Below are 24586 nucleotides of genomic sequence, written 5' to 3'. Positions count from 1 at the left end.
ATTAGAGTTTAATTACTATTTGATACAGAAAATTGCTTATGCAACCAGTTGGTTTGAGTCTGATAAAGTGCATGTATACTGTACCATGTGTGTTTACTTGGTACAAGGTTCGTAAATTACATGTATGTGTATGTGTAATACATTGTACAACTTGCTAGTGTTGATTGCATTTCCCTAAGCGTAAGGTAATATTGATTGAAAAATACTTATTGACAGACTTAAAACATATATCCATTTTATGTGGATATATTGTTTTTGTTGACATACATATCTTTGGTGTGTCTCTTAGCGTGACAAATTGAAGCTGTTTAAGTTGTGTTCCCAACAAGACAGTTTGATACAAGTATTTTGTGATTTATAAATTCCTTCAAAGACATTGATCGATGAATATTCCACTGAGGTGATATTCTCCCTAAAGAAATGGTTCTTACTGTATCAATCACATATCCAGGCACAATCAGAGGCAACGTACTTGTTTTTAACATAATTTATGTACACATACGATAATGTACTAATTGAATACACTGACTCAGTGAATTGTTTTGGTTCAAAGAGTAGTGTTCACCATATGGCTTTTACATTTTAACATGTTATGAAATTCTCCTTCAAGTGGTCCCAGACATCGACAGTTTTGTAACAGTTCTTGAACCCTTGCCAAGTTGTTATCCTAACTCACTTTTTCGCTGGAAATCACCATACTAGTAGATTTTGGGGGGAGGGATTGAAATGATTTGGGGGAGTGTGGCAACTGGAGAAATGCCTGGTCCCTTTTTGGCAGCGCTTTAATGAAAAAGTTGGAGCTGTGTGTAGAGAGTGAATTGAGGTACATGTATAGAAGTGTCAGATGTCACCTTTTAGAGGTACATGTACATGTACATGTACATGTAAGGTAAGGTAGTGTTTTATTTACATGTATATGTACATGTACAGTGTACATTGCAGTGAGGTCAGATGAGTTCAACTGAGTTGTCATGTTCATTAAGGACAGGAACTCATGTTTACTTTGATAAACATTAATTGAAACTGCAACTGATCTTTTAAATGTTTAGCCAACACTTTACAAAGGCTACTACTGTATATACCTTGGTGATTACATATGCACATTGTTGATGAAATATACATGTACATGTACAGTACATGTCCAGTATAAATGCATGGAATCAAATCATAATAGTTAACAGAGATAAGATTCATCACAGCTACATGTACATGTAGCCAACAATGAACATTCAAAGACTTGTGACTTGAAACCCCTGAGGCTGAATCCAAGTTTGATTCTCAAAGAGATACACTGTACCTTAGGTCTTCTGGAACAACAGAGCTGTCAATCACTCCCCAAAAGGTTTTCTCCACTAAGGTGGAAGATTTATTTGATCTGGTCCTTTTTGAGTTTGTTTTTCAGATTGGGATGTGGTGCTTAAGCAAGCTTGGGAACTGACATGAGATAAAATTCTGCATATTTAGATTGCTGAATCAGTGAAAATGATGTTAATAGTAAATTAAATGCATGTACCTTTCTTGTACCGGTAGTTACCATGCATGCAAGTTAATCAGAAGACAATCTCTTTTTTCAAGTGATGAAAACCAACATGAAGGGGTTTCATCTTGCCCGGTTTAAAATAGCAATAAGACATAGCTTTGTGTATGGTACATGTATTTTAAATGAAGAGAAAACATGCATTTACATGTACATTGTCCATGTAACAATTAGTTTGATTTATACACTCTTCAAAAGATGGACAAATAACCCTAACAGTCCCAAATCCTCCGATTTCAATATGATTTTGCATACACCCTAGGGGGTTGGGGTAAATGTATGTAACTGTATTTTCTTAATTCATTTTCTTTTGTTAAATGCCAGCATCCTGTTTGTAAGCAGAAAGAGCCAACTGTTTCTATTCTGTAAATCCTCTTGTAATGCTAGGTGCGAAAATCCTTCCTGCCAAAGATCATCTGACCAACCTGATGAAAAAGACTACTTCACTCAGCGAAAAAGTTCCTAGTGGCTTTTCACAAGTGTATTGTACATTGTGCATGCGGAGAATGTCTGGTCTGGAATTGGTCCCCACAATGTGAGCCTGTCATGCAAGTACCATTGTGGGATTACTTCATTTCATTTTGAGAGATTTGAATGGCAGGACACGTACAGTTTTTCTTGTCGATTTGCATTTCAATACTTGTAACCCCTGTCACATGAACATTTACGACCAAAATTGTAGATCTCCTCATACATTTTTGAACTCACTCTGTACTTTATGGTAAAAGTTTTAAACTGGGCATAAGGTAAGTAGATCAGTCCAGAAATGCACATCCTGACACCAAGTTAAAACTTGCAGTGTACTATGCAATGTTCAGCATTACAGTGCCATGACATTAAAATGATCAAGCTTGCCCATGTACCGGTACATGTGCATGTCCCACATGTACATGTCCTGTACATTGTACATGTACATGCAGCAGTAATTCACCGTGTTCTGTAAAAGCTATCTGCACGCCAAGCATTCTGCAGAGTACATAGTTTCCACTGGACTGCAGGACCATGTCCACTGAATTTGATGTGTACATGTATCTTGTGCAGCCTATGCCATACAAGCTCAGTGGTCCAGTATTTTTGTAGCCAGTGTTGTACACAAACTGAATTACACCGGCAACTCACTTGTACCCCCCAAAGAAAGTTGGCACAAAAGGAACCTTTTTAGCAACACCCAGTGTGCACGTTCAGGTATATTAACACGGACAGCATTCATGTAGAATATATTTATCCATTATGACAGAAAAGAGACTGGTACATATGAATTCTACAAAGCTGGTCCTAAGAAGCACAGGTGCATGTAGACAGTGGCAGTCTTGAAAAATCAGTTTCTGTCCCAAAATTGTGTGAGCAATTCATCCGGTATGGTAACCTGGTAACTTTGTAAACAGAATTCAAACCCATCATGTAGGCGTATACATTATTACCAGAAAGTATCAGAGCACTAGCAAGCAGACAGTCACAGTTGGCTGCACTTGATGGTCCATTTGAAATCTGTCAGACAGTTGCACAGAGTACAGGTACATGTACCTGTACATGTACCTTACTGTGCTTACAAGTACCTGTACATGTATTGTACATATACCTTACTGTGCTTACAAGTACCTGTACATGTATTGCACATGTACCTTACTGTGCTTACAAGTACCTGTGCATATAGTGTACATATACCTTACTGTGCTTACAAGTACCTGTACATGTATTGTACATATACCTTACTGTGCTTACAAGTACCTGTACATGTATTGCACATGTACCTTACTGTGCTTACAAGTACCTGTACATATAGTGTACATATACCTTACTGTGCTTACAAGTACCTGTACATGTATTGCACATGTACCTTACTGTGCTTACAAGTACCTGTACATGTATTGTACATGTACCTTACTGTGCTTACAAGTACCTGTACATGTATTGTACATGTACCTTACTGTGCTTACAAGTACCTGTACATGTATTGTACATATACCTTACTGTGCTTACAAGTACCTGTACATGTATTGTACATGTACCTTACTGTGCTTACAAGTACCTGTACATGTATTGTACATATACCTTACTGTGCTTACAAGTACCTGTACATGTATTGCACATGTACCTTACTGTGCTTACAAGTACCTGTACATGTATTGTACATGTACCTTACTGTGCTTACAAGTACCTGTACATGTACCTTACTGTGCTTACAAGTACCTGTACATGTATTGTACCTGTACATATACCTTGCTGTGCTTACAAGTACCTGTACATGTATTGTACATGTACCTTACTGTGCTTACAGGTACCTGTACATGTATTGTACATGTACCTTACTGTGCTTACAAGTACCTGTACATGTATTGTACATATACCTTACTGTGCTTACAAGTACCTGTACATGTATTGCACATGTACCTTACTGTGCTTACAAGTACCTGTACATGTATTGTACATGTACCTTACTGTGCTTACAAGTACCTGTACATGTACCTTGCTGTGCTTACAAGTACCTGTACATGTATTGTACATGTACCTTACTGTGCTTACAAGTACCTGTACATGTATTGTACATGTACCTTACTGTGCTTACAGGTACCTGTACATGTATTGTACATGTACCTTACTGTGCTTACAAGTACCTGTACATGTACTGTACTATAGTGGTACATGCATAAAGGTACTGGTTTACATGTACATTGAGTTGACCCAACCTGATAAGATCCACTCATGATTCATTGATGCATCACAAACCTCTTTCAAAGAATCTTGCTTACTGTAGGTTCAGTGGTATGCAGCCTCTTTCAAAGAATCTTGCTTACTGTAGGTTCAGTGGTATGCAGCCTCTTTCAAAGAATCTTGCTTACTGTAGGTTCAGTGGTATGCAGCCTCTTTCAAAGAATCTTGCTTACTGTAGGTTCAGTGGTATGCAGCCTCTTTCAAAGAATCTTGCTTACTGTAGGTTCAGTGGTATGCAGCCTCTTTCAAAGAATCTTGCTTACTGTAGGTTCAGTGGTAGTATCCATCAATTTTTTTATCCCCATTCATTTCGTTTCTAGTTTCAACAGGATATGTAACAAACTATAACCACAAATACATGTAGTGTGCTCCTTCTAATGCAAGCTCATTTTGTGAGATTTATTCACGTTTTGAAATACGTATATTGGTAACTGTCAACTTTTGACTTTTAACTGTGAGAATATACATGTACCGGTACATATATACTGGTCTTATTTTTCCCCATGTGCATGTAAAGCAAGTGCACTTTTTGCAAGTGAAAAACAAAAGAAAATTGTTTCTCTGCTGGGCAGAATAAAATGCTGGTAGTGTGCAGTATCTCATATTTATCCTATTCACATTGATTCCTTAGGGGAAAATTTTCTCAGATGTGAAATACATATACTTATATTTGGGCTGGAAACATGGCCACCATACATGTAAATTGATTGTCCTCTAATCAGATGTCTAGTACTAATCAGCAGTGTAGTCAGCAAAATATTGAACTTTAATTTGTTTTGCAAGTGTCAGTAGTCATTTCACCTTGTTTTTATTGGTAAATTATCCACTGTCATCTGTAGTCCTGGACAATTATGCAATTTTAGCATTACACAATTTTGAAATTACACAATTTTCATTTAATAAAATTGTGTGTCATGCTGTGTTCTGTGAAATACTTTGGTACACTACAGCTGGCGAAATAGTACTTGACATGCAGCCTGTCATGGAAGCAGTCAGTTTTTGGTGGAATGCATCTGAGGGTACATGCAGCAATCAAAAAATAGTACTTGACATGCAGCCTGTCATGGAAGCAGTCAGTAGGTGGCTAAAATCAGCAACAACTATTACCTTAGCTGGAAAAATGATAGATTGCCCCAGATATCAGCATTACATGTACCATAGGTTAACTTCTTTCACCTTGTCTGAAAACCACAAATAGAATCCATCATTTATTATTTATGCTCAAATTTCATTATTTCAAAATCTAAAGATGGGTGCCTAACAGATAACCTGATGAAGTTTCAGCTCAGTAAATGCATTCACTTCAGTAACAGTATTCCATGATCAAGATTTCAAATCAAAAGTTGCTAAGGCATGTTTTGAATTGAGCCCTAAGTTCAGCATCTATGACACATTACACGATGTCACGCACTGAACTGACAAATCAGAGTCCCCAAGGTCAGCGTCTCTGACACATTACACGATGTCACGCACTGAACTGACAAATCAGAGTCCCCAAGTTCAGCGTCTATGACATATTACACGATGTCACGCACTGAACTGACAAATCAGAGTCTCCAAGTTCAGCGTCTATGACACATTACAAGATGTCACGCACTGAACTGACGAATCAGAGTCCCCAAGTTCAGCGTCTATGACACATTACACGATGTCACGCACTGAACTGACAAATCAGAGTCCCCAAGGTCAGCGTCTATGACACATTACACGATGTCACGCACTGAACTGACAAATCAGAGTCCCCAAGGTCAGCATCTACGACACATTACACAATGTCACGCACTGAACTGACAAATCAGAGTCCCCAAGGTCAGCATCTATGACACATTACACGATGTCACGCACTGAACTGACAAATCAGAGTCCCCAAGTTCAGCGTCTATGACACATTACACGATGTCACGCACTGAACTGACAAATCAGAATAGTTGCAACTTGCATGCACACATGTGTCTGAACTGAAGTCCCAGTGCTTGTATGAGCCTAATTAAAAAGGAACGACACAGTTTATTTCCTAAAATGTGTCTTAAGACACATTATTGGAGATGGCTTTCTTTCATGGCTTTCTTCAAAATAGTAGTTCACCAGAAGAATAGTTTCACTGGGAGTTAAGTCCCATAATAATCCTTCAACCAAAAATGCATTTCAACAACAATTTCATAATATATTTTTTGGATAACTGCAAATGATGGACCGTACATGTACAGGTACCTTTAAGCCTTCAGTGCAAATGTGCGTTCGGCAAAAATCCAACCAGAATTGACTGGCTGCACTGTTGATATACATGTACATGTAAGTTAACACGTGTAACTGTGCCTTGACATTTAATAATTGATAAGCCAGTTCTGTCCACAAGTTGCCTGCTTTTGTCTGTTGATTGAATTAGACTGGTCATATGGCCATATATGTATATTTAGTTCTCACAGAACTAAATTGGCATAAGTTCTGTGAGATATAAGGTTCTAGGTTTGCAGTAGCTTCTTCGTTCATTTTGCAGCTGGGAAACAACCCGCTCCCACTCACTTGTCCACAGGAAAATCGTTGGATCCGGTACATCGTAAGTTTTGTCTCCACCTACAAAATGTAGACTGCATACAGAGGTCGGTCCACTTGGACTTCGCTTTGATGGGCTTATTTCTCAGGGAACTTATCCAAATCTGTCACCTTTTGGGGTCCCTTGGAAGTTTTAAAAAATGCAGCTCTGGCGTTCGTTGAGTGCTTGATAAACACAATGGAACACAGCAGTTCACAGGGACCATTTCGGACAATAATCAGGATTTTTAAAATATTTTTTTTCATGTCAAGTCGATACACACGCAATATGTACATGTACGTTAATACACATAACGTGTACGCACGCGTTCCTGCAACATCCCCACCTTTCACCCACAATGCACTTTGGTAAACACTGCATTACGTCATTATGTTGTCGGTTTATTATGATCTGACTGTTGGTGACTGGCCTGTGTGTAAAGTGTAGAGCTAAAGTGAATTTTTGACTGTTTGTAACTAAATACAACTAAAGGAGGGTTGTCTGACATTACAAATAATTTGCCCAGATGCTTTGTTGTCTCTATCAGAGTTGAAGACAAATCGTTACATAGCCGTGTTTTACATGTACATATATCTGCAAACTTCAGTTGAAATCCATTCAGTGCAACTGTGGTAAACACACATGTACATGTATCCATGTACATGTACGTGTATTTAACATACATGTATTGGTAACTTGCTGAGTTAGGACTTACACCTGCATGCATCGGTAGATGTATCGAATGCTAGACATTTTAGCAGACGAATGTGTCCTCGCACTGTTACTGATATATGTACATACATGTATGCATGCAGCGTAATACATATACATTGTACAGTGCTTTCTGCAGTGAGATTGTATGAAAGCTTGGAATTTCATTTATTAGCGGTGCTCAGAAGCTGTATTGGAGCAATGTGACGAGCCAATCGTATCATAAAAACCATCGACTCGGTGTAGTCGTTCTTACTCCCATGTTAGCTTCTCTGGTTTGGCAAGATCAGCCTACATACATGTATACACACACTTGGTGACCAATCTTTTCTCATTCCTGAGCATTGCTTCATCGCCCTAGTTCACCAGGTTTGGCAGGGTACTAGTAGCTACATGTAATTGGTGGGCTACCTGCACATACATGTAGATGTACAGTGACGTTGCATTTATCTATTTTTTGCATGTATATAATATTGTTCATAACCTTGCTCTTTGTAACTGCATGTATATCTTTTCATTTTAAACGGCAGAAAGTATGTTCCTGAATTTTTTTTTTTTAAAGTCGGCCACAAAAACTTAGGCCTATTTATATGATAAAGAAGACCTTCAAAATTCGGCTAAGGGTAACCACAGAAAATCTTCCTTTTTTCTAGGAAACTTTTGCACCCGCTAAAAGATCCAGTGGTACCTACCATGCAAATCAGAGGATTCATTAATATGTTACCTGTAAAAGGGAATTTACATGTAATCTCAATACATGTACATTACAAAACAGGCAATGTTGACTAATCAGTACACTCCTCTAGGTCAAAAGTAAATAAATGTACCTGTTCAGTATGAAATATTTGATTCTGCATATAATTATGCCATGCAATTAATTTTTGAATGTTACACAACACAGAGTAGCAGTACAAACCTTGAAATAACGATACGAGTAGTCATGCCGTTTTCAGTACCGGTATATAATTATCATTATTATTATTGGTTTATTTCATAAGATAAAATAACATGTTAAATATGTACAGCATGGCAACCAGTAGGTTGAATTGCACTGTACATTCATTTATCACAAAAGTTATTTTAAAAAAAGGTATGATAATAAATTTGTAAAAGATCATATCTAACAAATTACAAGCGTTTAGAAGTCTAATATCATGAATATAGGCAAGAGGGGAGGAAAGTTGAGTTTGTACGATATATAAACATATATATACATACATATATATATGCACATATACATGTACACATACACAAAGTGTTACAGTATACATGTAAACCGGTTAATTAAAAGGTAATACAAATGATCTGACGGAAATCACACAATACAAAACATATCAGTCATTAATTTAACCTGCTTATCCTGCTTGTTCAGTAACTTGGTTAGGCTTGGAATGCAACTATTCTTGTATCTGTTTGTTTTGCATTTTATTGTAGTTAAGTGATTTGCATTTCTTAGATTATTGTTCCTGGTAGGAGGAAGTCAGTCTTGAAATCTGTTTGAACCAAGGAGTTATGTGCCAAAATTGAGGGTCAACCTATCGAGTCTGTGTGATATTTGGGGGAATATTTAGTTTGTCACAAATATTCTGATATGAACGAATCAAACAATAATCATAGATCAGTATAATACGGAAGGCCTTCTTCTGCAATTTCTCCAAACATTCAAGTTGCTTTTTGGTTAGCCCAGAGAATCAAAGGGAGGCGTACTCAATAACAGGTCTAATATACTGGATATACACTATTCTGAGGTCACACACCGGTATACTGCAACGCTCCAGCTGCCGTAAAATGTAAAGTTTAGATTAAACAATTTACACATTGAATCAATCTGGGTATCCCATTTGAGATTCCCCTGAACATAAACTCCAAGGAGTTCAAGGCAACTTTTTTGGTTAATCGGCAAATTGTCTATGTACATGTTAAACCGAGGTTTGACAGGAGGCCGCTGAAAACAGTCATGAAATTGCACTCTGTTGGATTTAAATGCATGAAATTACTATCTGACCACTGTTTCAGATTGTCAATTTCACTCTGCATAACTGTTGTTCGGTCCATCTCATCAAAAGGGAAAAAAAAAGTCAGGTCATCTACATATTTATACTGAAATATTTCAGCAGTGGCTGGTTTAGAGTCATTCATCATAGCCAAGAAGGCATTTGGGCCAATCTTGGTGTCTTGTGGCACTCCTGTATTAATAGTTTGCCAATCAGACAAAGTACTAGCAAGGCGAACACTTTGCAAACGGTTTGACAAAAAATCACAAATCCAAGGTACATGTATGATCGACCGCCGCACACCTAGATCAATGAACTTCTGGATAACAATTTGGTGACTGACTCTCTCAAATGCCTTCAAGGAATTGGTAGCTACAACTACACCAGATTGTTTAGGTTTATCCATTTCCCTGCTTACATCATCAATTAGTTTAACCAAGCAATGCGTAGTTGAAGATCCCTTCAACGACCCAAATTGATAATTAACCAGCGAATTATTAATATTGGTAATTATGCACTTAACAACAAAATCCTCAAACACCTTCGCAAAATACATGTGAGGGAAATTGGACGTAGTTGATCAATGTTTAGAGGTTGTGTCTTTGGAACAGGAATCACAATGGTGCTTTTCTATACATGTATGCCCGGTATAACTCCGGCCTCAGGAGAGAAATTAAATATCTCAGCTAATGGGAAGTAAAGCTCATAAGCAAATTCCTTTGTGAGGCGTGGAAAAAACCTGTCTGGACCGGCGCTCTTGTTCAAATTCAATCTCATAAGCCCGTTGTTCACATCTTCTTGGAAATGGAGTGGACAGGCCTACATGTACATGTGCTACATGTACAGTGTATAAAGTTGTTCATAAATACCTTAATCTCCTGGGGAATCTGATCCAATGAGTGCTCGCTTAGAAATGTGCCAGATCGTCTCCTACAAATACATTTATACATGTATGTTGTTTACAAAACTGAAAATGAATTCTCCGAGTCAGTAATTAATCGGTTGATCATCCACAAGTTTGGGATAAAACAACCAACTTCCCCACACAAGGGGAGAGACATTCCATGTATTCCATGTAGATTGTAGCATTCACATGTGGAAAACCAAACCAGCTACATGTACTGCTTCGCCACCAAGTTTATGTTTTTATATAATGGTGATAGAGCCATTTTTACTTGCGCCAATGATAAAACATGTAAGTTGTTTCAGGTGCATTTTTTAAACTCTGAGTACCAGCAGAACTAAATGTACATGTATGTTGTACAGCCAAACTAAGTCGAAGTGAGGATCAATTTTTGCCAATGATAATGTCCATGGTAACTCACTTTAAGTGTCTGGTGGGATCCATCTCAAACCTAAAATGTGCTTATTTACAAACTTATAAAGAAAGTCAACAAGCAAGGCGTGTAATAGAAAGTAGGTTTGCGGTAGCACCATGGACGTATCTCTTTTGTGAGTATTTGCGGTTCTGAAAAGAACCAGTGGTAATCGACGTTTCGAGCAGTATGCTCTGCTCGTCATCAGGAGAATGCCAGATATTGACTGGGAGTGGAGCTTAAGTAGTCTGGTGGAGGATTCTGGAGACAGGGATTAGTCCAATGGTGCGTGAAGGCGGGAAGTCTGGAGAAGGGATAAGGCTCGCTCAGTGATGCGTGGTGGAAACTTACTCAGATGTGGGGTAAGGTGCAAGGTGTGGTTCCCCAGAGCAAGGGGGTGGTTTCCCAGAGAGTCAGTATACAAAAGGCAGATTCTCTCCCACATTTTGACTATTTGTGACGCTGCCTGGGGCAACTTTTCCAACCTGTCCCTCAACAAGCTTGACAAACTTCAGAACAGTGCTGCGCAAGTAAACCTGCTAGTAGGCCTTCCCTGGAGATCTCCCTTAGACATTATTTGATCAACTTTGGGAGGGAATATCTCAGAAGAAAGGTGTAACATACTTGTATCTTATACTTCAACACACTACGATGGTCCAGAAATTTGAAATTGTCACTACAACTGTGCAACTGCACATAACACAAGGAGCTGTATGCTTCTCAAGGCATCCTTGTAGTCAGGTACATGTAAATATATAAATTTGTGGTTTATGGAACATAAGTCATCAGTGCCCCAGTGCTGCAATCAAGACCATTACAAGACCAGACACCAAATGAGGCACAAGACCAAACACCAGACCAGACACAAAACCAGTCACAAAATTATTCGCAATACCAGTCACAAGAGAAGTCACAATAACAGACACAAGACAAGCCACAAGACCAGCCATAAGACCAGCCACAAGAGCAGTCACAAGACCAGTCACAAGACCAGTCACAAGACCAGACACAAGACCAGTCACAAGATCATTCACAAGACCAGACACAAGACCAGTCACAAGACCAGACATAAGACAAGAAGAAAGACCAGAAACAAGACCAGTCATAAGAATAGATACAAGACCAGACACAAGACCAGTCACAAGACCAGTCATAAGACCAGACACGTGATCAGCCCCAAGACCAGCCACGCAACCAGCCACAAGTAACGGGATGAGAAATTGATAACAAAGAAATGCTTTTGTTGCAGTTCATTGAATAGCATGTGACTGAAGGACTTGTGACGATCTTGTAGCGGTCTTGTGTAATGGTCTTAAGGAACTGTAAACCTACAACTTAACAAGGCCTTTCCTGCATCTTTTCAAGGTCCTTTGCCTGCTACTTAAGCCAACTTTAAAAGCATGTACAAAAACCGTTTTTTAAACGTACCGGTACATGTACATGTACATGCATTTATGGGTGCTATAGTTGGTAATTTTCAGTAGTACGGTACATGTACCTGTCACGTGTACATATATACATGTATTAGTAATGGAATACACCTGTGCTTGGCCAGTCTACATGTACAATGTGCATTTAAGACCGGCTCAGGAGAATGCACCTGTCTCATGCTTCTTGCCTGCAGCTTTTGCCTGTAGCTGGAGCATGATCAGTGTTCGTTGTCCTGAGCAAGGTCTTAAATGTTAGTTAAAGACTGGCCAAGCACATCTTTATTCCCATTCATAAATACCTTTTTACTCAGAGTCAAAAGAAGTCAACATATGATATGCGTGGCGTGGCGTGTGGCATGCACACAGACTTGACCAATCAGAATTGATTAAACTGTCTTGATTCCAGGTGCCAGCAAGTGATTTACGCAGTGGGCATTGTCACTTCTCAATGGGCATTATCAAATGTTAACACATAGTCACATACATTCACATGTACTGTACATGTTTCAACCAATAGGAATAGAAAAAAACTGTCCCAGGTACATGTATTTATGAGTAAATGTTAATACACGGTCAAGTTGCACACTGTTGAATAGGGAGACTGTCTGAGGTATATACATTTACATGTATGACTATGTTTTTATTCCCACATTTTACCATTTTCTACAGTACTTGTTTGTTAGTTAGTTTGTTTCTTTGTTCTGAATATCATTCTGTTTGTTTTGATCGTAATGACATGTTCTACACTTGCTGGGCCCCTCTGGAAACCAGCACTCCACTTAAAAGTTTCCCCAGGGTAAAGATACATGTACATGTAACTACGGGTAAATACTTTTCTGCACCTAATCATGCTCACATATTATTGTTTCTTCAAACCTGTAGGTACAGTGATCAAGTTGAGTCTCATCAAAAGCAGTTGGGTAAATGTCTCAAGTGTCTGCTGGACTGAAGAAACCTGATCATTGAGTGGCTGCAGTCTGTGGTACATGTCCATGTAAGGGTCCACCCCTTCCAGTGAACTTTGACCTCTGGTGTGGAGCCATTGAAGCATCCCGTTGGCTGATTTCTCTCACACTTTGAGTTGTTCATATTGAGTCATAATCAATGTACAAACTGATATGATACTTTGAACTGTGACCTTTGACCTGGCATCATGGAGACAGTATTGGACTACTGCCTGTCATATTGTTGCATGTGCTGCAGTTGCTATGCCCCTCGTACACTTGACGACGACCTGTACGAACCACTTCTTTTGGATGAGGAGCGAGCCGCTGTGAATGAACTGCTGAACTACTTAAACCGAGGTAGGTAAGAGTCGAGCACATGGATTGCCATTGGTTGTTATTGCTGAGCAAACTCAAATCCTTGATGATGGTTGGTCAGTCTAATGGCAACACTAGTGTGGTATCCCATTTTATCTTCAGGAAAATTTGAATTCTCAATTCTAATTGGTCGGTCCATGGCAACAAACAGTGTGATATATAACTGTATCGCATGGTTTATATTAAACCCCTCGCAATGCGCTGTTCCAACTCAATGCATTGCGCTATTTTAATGCTAAAAGCAAAACGCACAACTGCAAAAATTGCTTTATTTCAAAGGTTGCGTGTTTGGCCCCTATAAAATCTTTACTGTGCATCACATTATCTTGAAGACGGGAACGAGTCTGTTATACGAGCGCAATCATTGATCAAATTCCCTGGTAGCCTATGCACAAACTGTATCATGGTACCATGCAAAACTGACTAAAGGAGTGGAAATGTTCACCCTTGAACTTCCCGAAGCTCTTCTGTCTCGACAGAAAGAGATATCTCACTGTGAGTGTGATATGCAGATATATCGCCCTGTCATGTGATAGTTCTGGGCCAATAAACTGACAGTATCCAAGACACAGGTATGACAAGACGTTTTAACACCCTCAGGGGTGCATACAACCCTTGATTTCACCTTGGGTGCCAATAATAATAATAATTGAACATTTATAATGCGCTGTTTCCATAAATATGACGACAGTGCAGTACAAGCTAAAGTAAAGAATAATTGATTAAAGAAATGAAAGGATAAGGATGAATGAGTCAGGATAAATGAGTGGAATGAGTTCCTTGGTTATTAAACATCGTGCCCTACGTCACAGGGCGGCAGTCAATTACTGTTTCGTACATGTACATCTAGCTCTGTCTTTAATTGTTTGTAATATTTCCCTCACCTGGAGGTCTCCAGTTTAATCAAAATGATGATAATCACGGTCCACTGCTGTACGGAATGTTTTGCGGTGCGCACAAACTTGATTCCTGGCTGTATCAGTTTATCTATTAAATTGCATGTGCTGCTCAAGAGCAATCTCTTGGCATTCTACAAAGCATTTTGGGAGGAATATCTGCATGTGCCTTCAAGCTCAACAGGTACTTTTAGTAAGGAAGTTACATGAAGAAATGAACTTCAACCAAACTTCAGCCATCAACAAAGAGCTGTACCAGTAGCTTTCCAACAGGACCATATTGTGCCAGTTCACTGTCCCCTCTAGAGATAACTATTATCATATTTACTGCTATTGTGAAAATAGCAGAGGTACCAGGGAATAGTCTGGTTAGCAATCACCACACATTGTACATGTACATATATTGGTTGGGACTGTGAAGCGGGGACTGGTCTAGATGTGTGTCATGATCTGATGTCCAGTGGTGAGAGTGTTGATCATGTGATTGTTACATGTATGGAGGTATAGTATGTACATGTTAACAATTTTCTGTGTTGAACTTTTGCCTGCAGGATAAATGAAATGTAGAGTTGAAAAGAACAGAAGGTTTTCATTCATACCAATTGACCTTTATAGGATGCTACTTGTACAATAGTAAAGTTTGTATGTTATGATGTACATGTATGTACACAAGGCAGGAACTTCACAGAGGCATTGGAAGCAATTGCCTTGATGCCCCTAGTCCTTGCCACGACGAATGTGTCCAAAACCAGCTGGCATAGCTAAGGCTGTGTCTCTTGTCAGTGCATCCCTGTGCATTTCCTATGGCCAAAGATCTACTGTAGACCTACATGTACTGTAGCTCTGGGACTCAGCCTTAGAGTAACTGTTCTGCATCATTCCCACTTGCAGAATACGAGGAGAAGCCAACGTTATCGGAGGAGAGGCTACGAGCCATTAACATCCTGACCTACTCCCGCAATGATGACCTCCAGAGGTCTGCTGCCCTCTGTCTGGCAGAGATCAGTGAGAGATGTAAGAGTTCTTGTTGAAATCTGAATAGCAACCTGATTATTGAGCTGGACTGGTATGTTTCTGGAGATCTAATTCTCAGAAGTGATATTTGGAGTATTATTAAATAGTCATGATTTTTAGTAGGCATAATTGTTGATGAAGGATTTAATTTCTGGGAGCACTATGACTCTGCAAGTATGTTGTGTTAATCAGCAAAGGAACTAGAGGGATATTTAGTTGCTGAGGTGGGGGTAGACGTAAGACCGGAAGAAATGTTGATTACCGTAGGAAATCCAGAGAGATGGCACATTCTGTCTTTATTATGGCTGGAAATCAATCATGGGTCACAGAGGTGAAGGGCTCTTATAACAACAAGAAAACATTGGTATTAATGTCTTTGACAGGTACCGTATTCCCGATACCTAGCTTGAGGTGTTGTTTTCTTGGAAGATTTCATATAGTTGTGCTGAAATGAAAGGCACAGATGAAATATTAGTCTTGTTTGGACTTAGTGGTTGCGTGGTTGTGTTGGGCAATTCCAGCATTTTTGGAATTGATCCCGATTCCGTCCAGGAATCACAATTCCACTCGGAATCGATTCCAATTTTTACATGTGCGAATGCCATGTTGAGTATACCCGAGATTACATGCAAAATGCACTTGTACATGTACGTGTAAGTTGTTTCCTAAACACTCGTGTCATTAAAAATGATCCCCTTTTATTGCATTGGAAACATGAAAGATTTATTATCATTACTGATTTTTAAATCAGAAATTTTAACTTGATGGAAGCATATCATTTATGGGAAAAGATTATCAATCTACGTAGACCGCCGGCTTTCAGGTTTTCCAGTTTAGATAGAAGTGACCATGAATTTTAAAATGCATATTTGACAAGAAAAGAACATAAGGTGTGTACCTTTATTTTTATGCCGTCAAAAATGTACTGTAGAAATATTTTTTTCCTGAAAGTCCCAAAAAATGTGACCTTATTCCATCGACGATAAAGTATGATAGTTTTCTTGATCTTTCGATTGTAAATTCCATCAAAACTAGACTGCTCGCACGCCGCAGAGCACCGCTTGCATCAGTGGCCTGTTCGTGCAATCGCTGGTGAACATGCCTAAAGCTGCATTCTTCCTATGTGTGTTCCGACTACCAGCTTCAACATGAGGCTGTTAGTCTTTTTTCAAGATGTATTTTTTTTGCGTTGGGAGATGTTAATTATATATAACGGGTTTGCCCTTACCCCACGTATATTAATAAACTGAGCATACAGTGTTTATTAATATACGTTGGGTAAGGGCAAACCCGTTATATATAGCTGTTAGTCTTGTTCCAAGGTGGAGATGAAATATTTTGAGAATTGCTCATTATTTTGACCTTCAATTCACTCAACAGGTTGAGTAGAATTTCTTTTCTTTATGGCAGAAATGAAGGATGAAAAGTAGTCAAAGATTTGTGTTTTGGCAGAGTGAATGGCGGTAATTGTGGTGCATGTCTCACAGACTCGGAAATGAAGCATCAGCAAAGAAACACTTGCAGCCGGCCCGCAACCACATGTCCGATCACCAACGGAGAGTGGTCGATGCATGCATGACTATTAGAAACACATGTATGAACACCGATCTCCACCAGGACCGATGCCATTGCCTATCTCGCCAGCTTCTCTCTCTTATGAATGGTTTAGGTTTAGTTGTCAAACCCTGTTTGACTTTAAATAACTTCGGATCGCTGATTTTATGTCAAGGTTCGTGGGATTTAGGGGATTTTCCAAAAGCTGGCAACATGGGAATTTCAAATGCTTCAACAATTACTTGCATTTCGAGTTTTTCATGGTAAAGGAGGAATTCATGTCTGGCTAAGGGCTGCATTGTTTAGGTTTTTTCAGTTCTGAGCAAATTTTTATAATATGTGACGAAGTAGGCCTACTTTTTCCACCACAGTTTGCTTCGATCTTGAAGATTAAACCGCGACGTTGGTCCAGTGGAAGATTTTTTTGAAGACATAAACACTCCAAGAATTGAGTTTCTAATTGGTGTCAATCTTTCAGATGTTGCAATTGAGTTTCCAATAAGAAATATAGGGTAATCAGCGACAAGAAATTTCATTGCAAGGAGTTTGGCGTCCGGGAAAAACTCCAATGTACGTGTAGTTTTCATCGCTCACAATGTAGTACCCAAAAGCTCAGCATGTTTAGGAGTCACAATTGGCATGCAGCCAACAGTGGGCCATCAGCATGCTGCAGACAAATGGGTCGGAGTACTGCACTGTGCCGCTGTGATTTTGCAAAGCATGTGGGTCATGTCTCATCACAGACTTCAGTTTTTGGCAACGAAAATAAAGCCACGTGGTTTACAATGTAGGTTCCTTGTTTTGGCATAAAACCACACATTTTTTCAAAAAATCGACAAATCATTTTATACGGCAGTCTTTTGGAATCGCAGGACTGTTTCTGGAATCAGATTTCAAGGTTATGGAATCGGCGGTGACGTGGATTCGATTCCTCAAAATAATGGAATCGCGACTCTGATTGCAAATTTGGAGTCGATTCTACCCAATTGCAGCATGGATTTGCCCAAGCCTGTTGCGTGGTCATACTCAAATCCTGTACTTCATACTCAGTATGAAACTGTTTTTTCCATTAATTAATACCTCCTAGCGTGACCTCATTGTAGTCACAAGATTGTCTGTTTGTTGTTACAGTGCTCCACCCCATTAACAACAAGGTGATGGAACCGTTGCTTACCCTGATGGAATCCCGAGACATTGAGACACAGAAAGCTGCCTCCTTAGCCCTCAGCAATCTGGCACTGCATGGCCATGGTATGTACACAAAATGGACTCTTGTACTGTGGGACACCGGCATGACATGCTGGTATCCTCCACAAGCAAACCGATTCACAGCAGCTGATCCTCAGCCCATCACTGCGAGTTGATCTGTTGACTCTGTGTTAATGACCTGTCCTCATTACAGATGTCAATAAGGAGGTGATTATGAGAAGTGGAGCCCTACAGCTGTTGATCAAGTTACTGCGATCCCCCAACGAGGAAATCCAATGCAATGTATGCGGCTGCATCACCACACTGGCAACGACAGGTACATGTGCCATGTCTTCATAGAGTCTCCTTAGGCCTTGCTCCACAAAATACTTAATCATTTCATGGAAAGGGATAACCAACTGACTGATATGTTACACTAAGACTTTTTAAACTGGAATTCAAGATTGTATCTGAAGAAGTTGCAGCTGTTGCCTGTTGATGGTCCATACTGTGAGTTATTATTTCATGTGAGTTTTTCTGTGGATGATTTGTCTTGACATCTGTGATTTCTTTTGTAGATGCTAATAAGAAAGAGATTGTATCCTGTGGGGGTGTTCCACCACTGATCAACTTGGCACGATCACCAGACATGAGAGTAAAGAGAAATGCAACAGGTGCATTACTTAATCTCACGCACATCGGTAAGTTAAGTGTGTGATTAAAAAATCCAAGCCATTTGAAAAGTCAGCACATATACCTGTAAATGTCAACTTTACTGTGTTATAGAAGCCTACATGTAGAATTATGTTCCTTTCTGCAAATGCAGGGCTTTGTGTGAACTTTGGAGTAACACATGGTCAATATTATTGATTACTAAACGGTGGCTTTATGTCTAGGGAAAATGCACATTTACAATGAAGTCAGAATTGGTTGAGATCCTGTGACCTTTATGGTTAGTGAAGGGTTTTTTTTAGTCAGTTTAGTCAGCCTGGCAGTGGAGCTGTACTGTCTTAATCAATACCAGTTTTTATAGTTGAAACCACCACAAAACTTGAAACAAAACTGGTTGAATGACAACAAAGAAATGGCTTTGTTGTAGTTAATCTGAAAAGCTGGTGCCTTGAAGTCTGGCTGAAGGTTTTTTGTGGACTTGTGGTGGTCCCGTGGTGGTCGTTAACTATAGGAATGATTGGTTCTGAGTAGCGGATTCGCTCTGCTCTTTCCAGATTCCACGAGGACTGTTTTGGTATCCCATGGTGCCGTGCCACTCTTTGTAGCATCCCTGCATTCAGATGACTCAGAGATCCAGTACTACTGCGCTGCAGCGCTCAGCAACCTGGCTGTGGATGCTACACATCGCGCATCAGTGGTCCAAGCTGGCAACAACAAGGTCCTGAGGCAGCTTATCAGGCTGTTGGAATCGCCGTCAGAAAAGGTGCAGAGGGAAGACTTACCTCATTTGACCTCTCATCTTTGGTAGTACAAAATGAGGAAAATTACTGTGGTTACCTTTGGCAAAGAAGAAGTGGTGTGCATGCCACTGAATTGTCCTCTATTGTTTCTGGAGTAGACCGTATAGCGCCCTCTACCGTGCATGCATAGACCCAATTCCAACAACACTGCAGATTAGGTCCACAATATTAGAGAAGGCTCACCTGTTGGATTGATCTTAGTTCAGCAAGTGAAAGTGCAAGTGATACTGAAAGGCATAGGAAAATGGACATAGTACAGGAATTGTAGATGGAAATGTCAGGAGTGTGCTAAGTACTCTTAGCTAGTAAGAACAGATGGAATGCAGTGTTTCATCTGCTCAGGGTGCAGAGTATGCATGACCAATTTTAGTTGATTGTGCAGAAATAGGTTGTGACTTTGGGTAAGACCAAAGCACCTCAGCCTTGGCTCAAGACATGTTCACCAAGTTCTTATCTCTCTGTCTTTAGAGGATGTGTGTCGGCAGTGTGTTAGATCTGCACAGCTTAAGATCAGTTTTCATTTACGTTACATTCTGAAGAGTTCGTACCAATCATATTTCTGTCTTTACAGGTCAAGTGCCAAGCATGCTTTGCTCTGAGGAATCTGGCTTCAGACGGTAAGATTTCTTTTTAATGATCAAAAAAGTGTTTATTAATCATGTCGGAAGATTTGTTCCAATAAAATTGCATACTGCACAAAGTATATGAAGTGTTAAACTCAAAGCCGTGGATTTTGCAAGGTTGTTGAAATAACAACACAAAGGGGATATGTAATACAGACATTGATTTTTGTACGTTGCTGTTCATGGATATTTATAGCTATGCATTACAAAACACAGAAAGGTTTAGACAAAAGGATAGGAGCCCATGAATGACCATTGTTCAAAACATACTTGTCCATTCTGTTAAATGCGTCTTTTTTAGAAGACAACCAGGTAACAATTGTGGAGTTTGGTGCCCTGCCTCCGCTGCACCGTATCATGGAGACGTGCACCAAGGATACAGTTGCTGCGGCGGTGGCGGCATTACGCAATCTTTCCATACACAGAAGGAATGAGGTGAGACTCAGAACATCTAAGATGTTCCTGACATTTTGGCAAGTGCATTCCAGACGTCAATCCCAGCTCATTAGCGTTATGTGGTCAGACACCCTGTAAAACACAGCATACAACAGTTGTCAAAATGAGAAGGCTGCTCCTTGACATTTTGCAGTTGGACAAGCACCAATCATCTTGAAAAGTTTCCTCTATTTTTTGTTCATTTTATTTATTATAATCTTTAATGAGAGTCATCCTTTCAGTTTAACTTAAGCTGCTTTCCAAAGGAGCCTTCACATCAAAACTATAATATATAAATAAATTTAAGCACAATCACAAAAGTGCAGAATGCATACATTGAGATTACAATAATGAATTAAATCATAAGAAAAATCATAAATGAATTACTATTGTTGATTGCCTCAACAAGTGTACCACAAGATCCCAGAGAACACCTGTTACACTTTGATGTGTCTGGCAAGGTTATGGTTAGCTTTTTTACATAGACATCATGACCCTAGAAGGTTTCTCTATTATACTGAAATTTTATGAAAGAGATGATTGGAAAGTTGATGTACATGTGCAGTTTAAAATGTTACAATGTTCTTGTAATGAGAGTTTTCTCTAAAGGGAGTGACATGCATTTTGTATTTCTTAGATGCCAATCGTCAGGGAAAGTTTTCTACTTGAGCTGGGGAACCTACTTAGGGAACCCATGTCTTGGGATGCTCATTGCCATGCTGCCGGCACAATACGAAACTTGGCTGCAGGGGACCAGTTAAGGGTGAGTTGTTGTTATGAAGTCCATAATTTGTTTGCTTGATGGCAAAAACCACCCAAATGGAAATCAAAGCAGCACCAGATTCAACTATACAGTCAATTTACATGCCCTAGGCTGAATTTGGTACTGACTAATACAGAAATTTGTGGACAAATGAACTCAGGTTTGGTTGGTTACTAAGATTACCATGTCATCTCGTTCCTTCCAGGCTATTGTGGAGAAGGGGACATTAGACAGCTTGATTGTGGCATTCATGCGGTCAACATCACCACTAGCGGTCCAGTCTGAATTGACCGCTGCCCTGGCAGTTCTGTCTGCAGATGGTGAGTTCTGCTGATCCAGTTGAAGTCATTTTGCAGATTTTCCAAATCTGGGATTGTTAGATGTCTGCTCTGTTGATTCTGATGAAACCAGCAAACTGCATCATAATTTTACTTGAACCTCAAGTCTTCACTTGTGACCATTGTATGATGAGTCTTGACTTAGATCGTGTCTGAAAGTTATGGCTGCAGCTGAAAATAAAATGTAAACTTATGGAAGACACTGCCTAGCGGCTGCTGCCATTTCTCATGTAAATGTGTGTTATTGCTAGCCATAGCCAGTTGATTCAGACACATCTTGCCTATCATGGGTTAGATACAACAGGATCTTCATTTTTTAACATTGACATTATTTATTTATTTCATTTCTTTACCCAGGGTATGCCCAAACAGTTGCAAACTGGTTTCCATTGGGGCCCTGCAATCATTACAAATAAATTGAACAGTTAGAAACTCACAACGAAAAGTAAACTTGACAAATATGACAAACATTATTATTTACAAATACAGACCACTACAACATCATACACACGTGAACATTTAAATAATGGAGGCATTAATTACATTGTTGACTTTGTTGTTGCGTTTGTTTACAGAGCAAGCCAAAGCTATCCTTGTGAATGCCCAAGATTGGAAGGTGTTCAGTAAACTGATCAGTCTAGCGGCTAACTCACACCATGCCGATGTACAGTACAACAGCGCTGGCACCATTGGTCAGCTGGTGTTACAAGGTAATGAATATGTAGTGATATACTGTGCATAATGTTTACCATTGGCTAGAGGTGGTGTTATAAGGTAATGAATATGTAGTGATAGACCATGCATAATGTTTACTATTGGCTAGAGGTGGTGTTACAAGGTAATGAATATGTAGTGATATACCATGCATAATGTTTACCATTGGCTAGAGGTGGTGTTACAAGGTAATGAATATGTAGTGATATACCATGCATAATGTTTACTATTGGCTAGAGGTGCATGGTGTTACAAGGTGATGAATATGCAGTGATAGACCCTACATACATCATTCAATCACACAGATCTGAAGCCTGAGCTGATCACAGCCAATATCTTAGGTCTTCTGAGATACATTGAGCGTTTTGTCAAGCACCCTGACCCCAGCTTCATTCACATCGGTCTCTGGACCAGCCTGCAGCTTCTTAAAGGTAGGAACAAAAATCACAAAGGGCCTGACCAACTATCATATGCTGAGTCCATGTCATACATTCCCGCATGCATGGTCACTTCACAGAACACAGTATTGGCCACTTGCTGCCGGGGAACCCCGTTTTGAGCACCATGGGTTTATACGCAGAGCCGGGGTGCCTGAAATTTTAACAAAAGACCCAGTATACCACTGTTTTGGGCATAGTGCACCCACAGATTAGCACCGCGGACAAAAGTGCTCTAGGGCCCCATTGATGAGCGACACAGCACCGCTGCATGCTAATCCAGCCTTGTTTGAAAAGACACCATTCGCATTCACTGGGGACAAAGGAAATTACGCAACACCTCATAATTCTGGGCTTTTTTTACAGGGCAGCAGGCCTGGCTGAAATATTCAGGAGTCAATGAAGGTTACTTGTCAGCTTAGAGTAGCCATAAAAGAGTCATTCATTTGGTTGTAAACGTCCATTAAATGAAATGATGAATTTTTGAAGAATTTTGAAAACTGAAAATCTTGAAAATCGCCTGTATGTGTGCACTGCATTTTTAAAAAACCCAACAGCATGTGGTTAAGGTTATGAGTGCTTTACAGAGATGGGAAAAAGTTTCTTTGTGTACAGTTAAACCTCCTTAATAAGAGCACTGTTCATACAAGATTTTGCTTATCACAAGGAGTTTTTTAGGTCTCAATCCTTTGTTCTTCATTGTTTTCTTTCTGATAATACGTGTATAAGGTTCCTGTTTATAACAAGGTAATTTGCCAAGTCCGAAGGACCTCTTATTAACGAGGTTCAACTGTACAGCTAAAATGTAGACATGAAAAACTACAAACATTCAGAAGATGTATGATTTTAAGGAATAAGTGAAAAATCAATATTAGGAAAAATGCTTCTCGATGTGGTGTCCTGTTGAGTCGAACAGGACATAGGGAAAGATATAATTTGACTTGATTTGCTTGTTCCATTACCATTCTGCTACAGGTATTGTTTGGGCTGTCTGGTATTGATTGGCTGTTTGGACTCTCACTTCAGAGGGAAAAATTATCCAGTCGTAGCCCAGTTATAGAACTTGGAATGAAGCAAGCAATGGCCTACTTAGAATTGTTTGACAGGCAGAATTGTTATTGAAGTGTACCGCGTTGTACCAGCATGTTAACTTCTTTATGTTTGCCGATAGATGCCACATTCCGCACCGCCTTCGGGGAGAGTGCAATCCCACGATTCCTTGAGGGCATGCAGCAGCGACCGTCTCTTCCACTTCAGATACAGCAACTGGCTCAGACCGTGTTGGACAACATGGGCTGATAGAGTTCGCTAGACCTGTGAGATGTCAACTGAGAGGGTGTCAGACGTCAGATGCTAGGGATGATAGAGGGTGACAGTCACTGAGCAATACAGAGTGGATGATGTTAGGCCAACCAGACTGAATTAGAGACTAACCTTATCAGCTTTATCCCCTTTACACAATGCATGTCTGTTGTGATGTGCAAACATCACTAGACCACTCTGCATGATGTCACCATAACTACCACTAAAGTTAGTCTCCACTGCAGCCACATAAGACTCCACCAGCACCATACATACTTCTGCCCCTATTGTGATC

At 39.7% G+C, this 24586-nt stretch overlaps 1 protein-coding gene across 3 annotated transcripts in view; it reads left to right on the top strand.

Moving 5' to 3' along the window:
• Nucleotides 1–24570, top strand: part of LOC147799785 (uncharacterized) — a 33261-nt gene extending 8691 nt beyond the window's left edge. For all 3 annotated transcript variants that reach the window (XM_087133619.1, XM_087133621.1, XM_087133620.1), the window contains exons 2-14: nt 13116–13537; nt 15343–15465; nt 18151–18270; nt 18422–18544; nt 18786–18908; nt 19434–19642; nt 20251–20296; nt 20604–20737; nt 21375–21500; nt 21706–21820; nt 22414–22548; nt 22858–22983; nt 24161–24570. In XM_087133619.1, the coding sequence (XP_086989745.1) occupies nt 13387–13537; nt 15343–15465; nt 18151–18270; nt 18422–18544; nt 18786–18908; nt 19434–19642; nt 20251–20296; nt 20604–20737; nt 21375–21500; nt 21706–21820; nt 22414–22548; nt 22858–22983; nt 24161–24288 (1659 nt within the window). In that variant the 5' untranslated portion in view covers nt 13116–13386 and the 3' untranslated portion in view covers nt 24289–24570. The remainder of the gene's footprint in view (nt 1–13115; nt 13538–15342; nt 15466–18150; nt 18271–18421; nt 18545–18785; nt 18909–19433; nt 19643–20250; nt 20297–20603; nt 20738–21374; nt 21501–21705; nt 21821–22413; nt 22549–22857; nt 22984–24160) is intronic.
• The last annotated feature ends 16 nt before the right edge of the window (nt 24571–24586 follow it).

This window comes from Acanthaster planci, linkage group LG02, assembly GCF_054643075.1.
Source record: "Acanthaster planci isolate LZ-2023a linkage group LG02, COTS_SCS, whole genome shotgun sequence".
NCBI lineage: Eukaryota > Metazoa > Echinodermata > Asteroidea > Valvatida > Acanthasteridae > Acanthaster > Acanthaster planci.
This window is presented reverse-complemented; position numbering and strand designations above follow the sequence as displayed.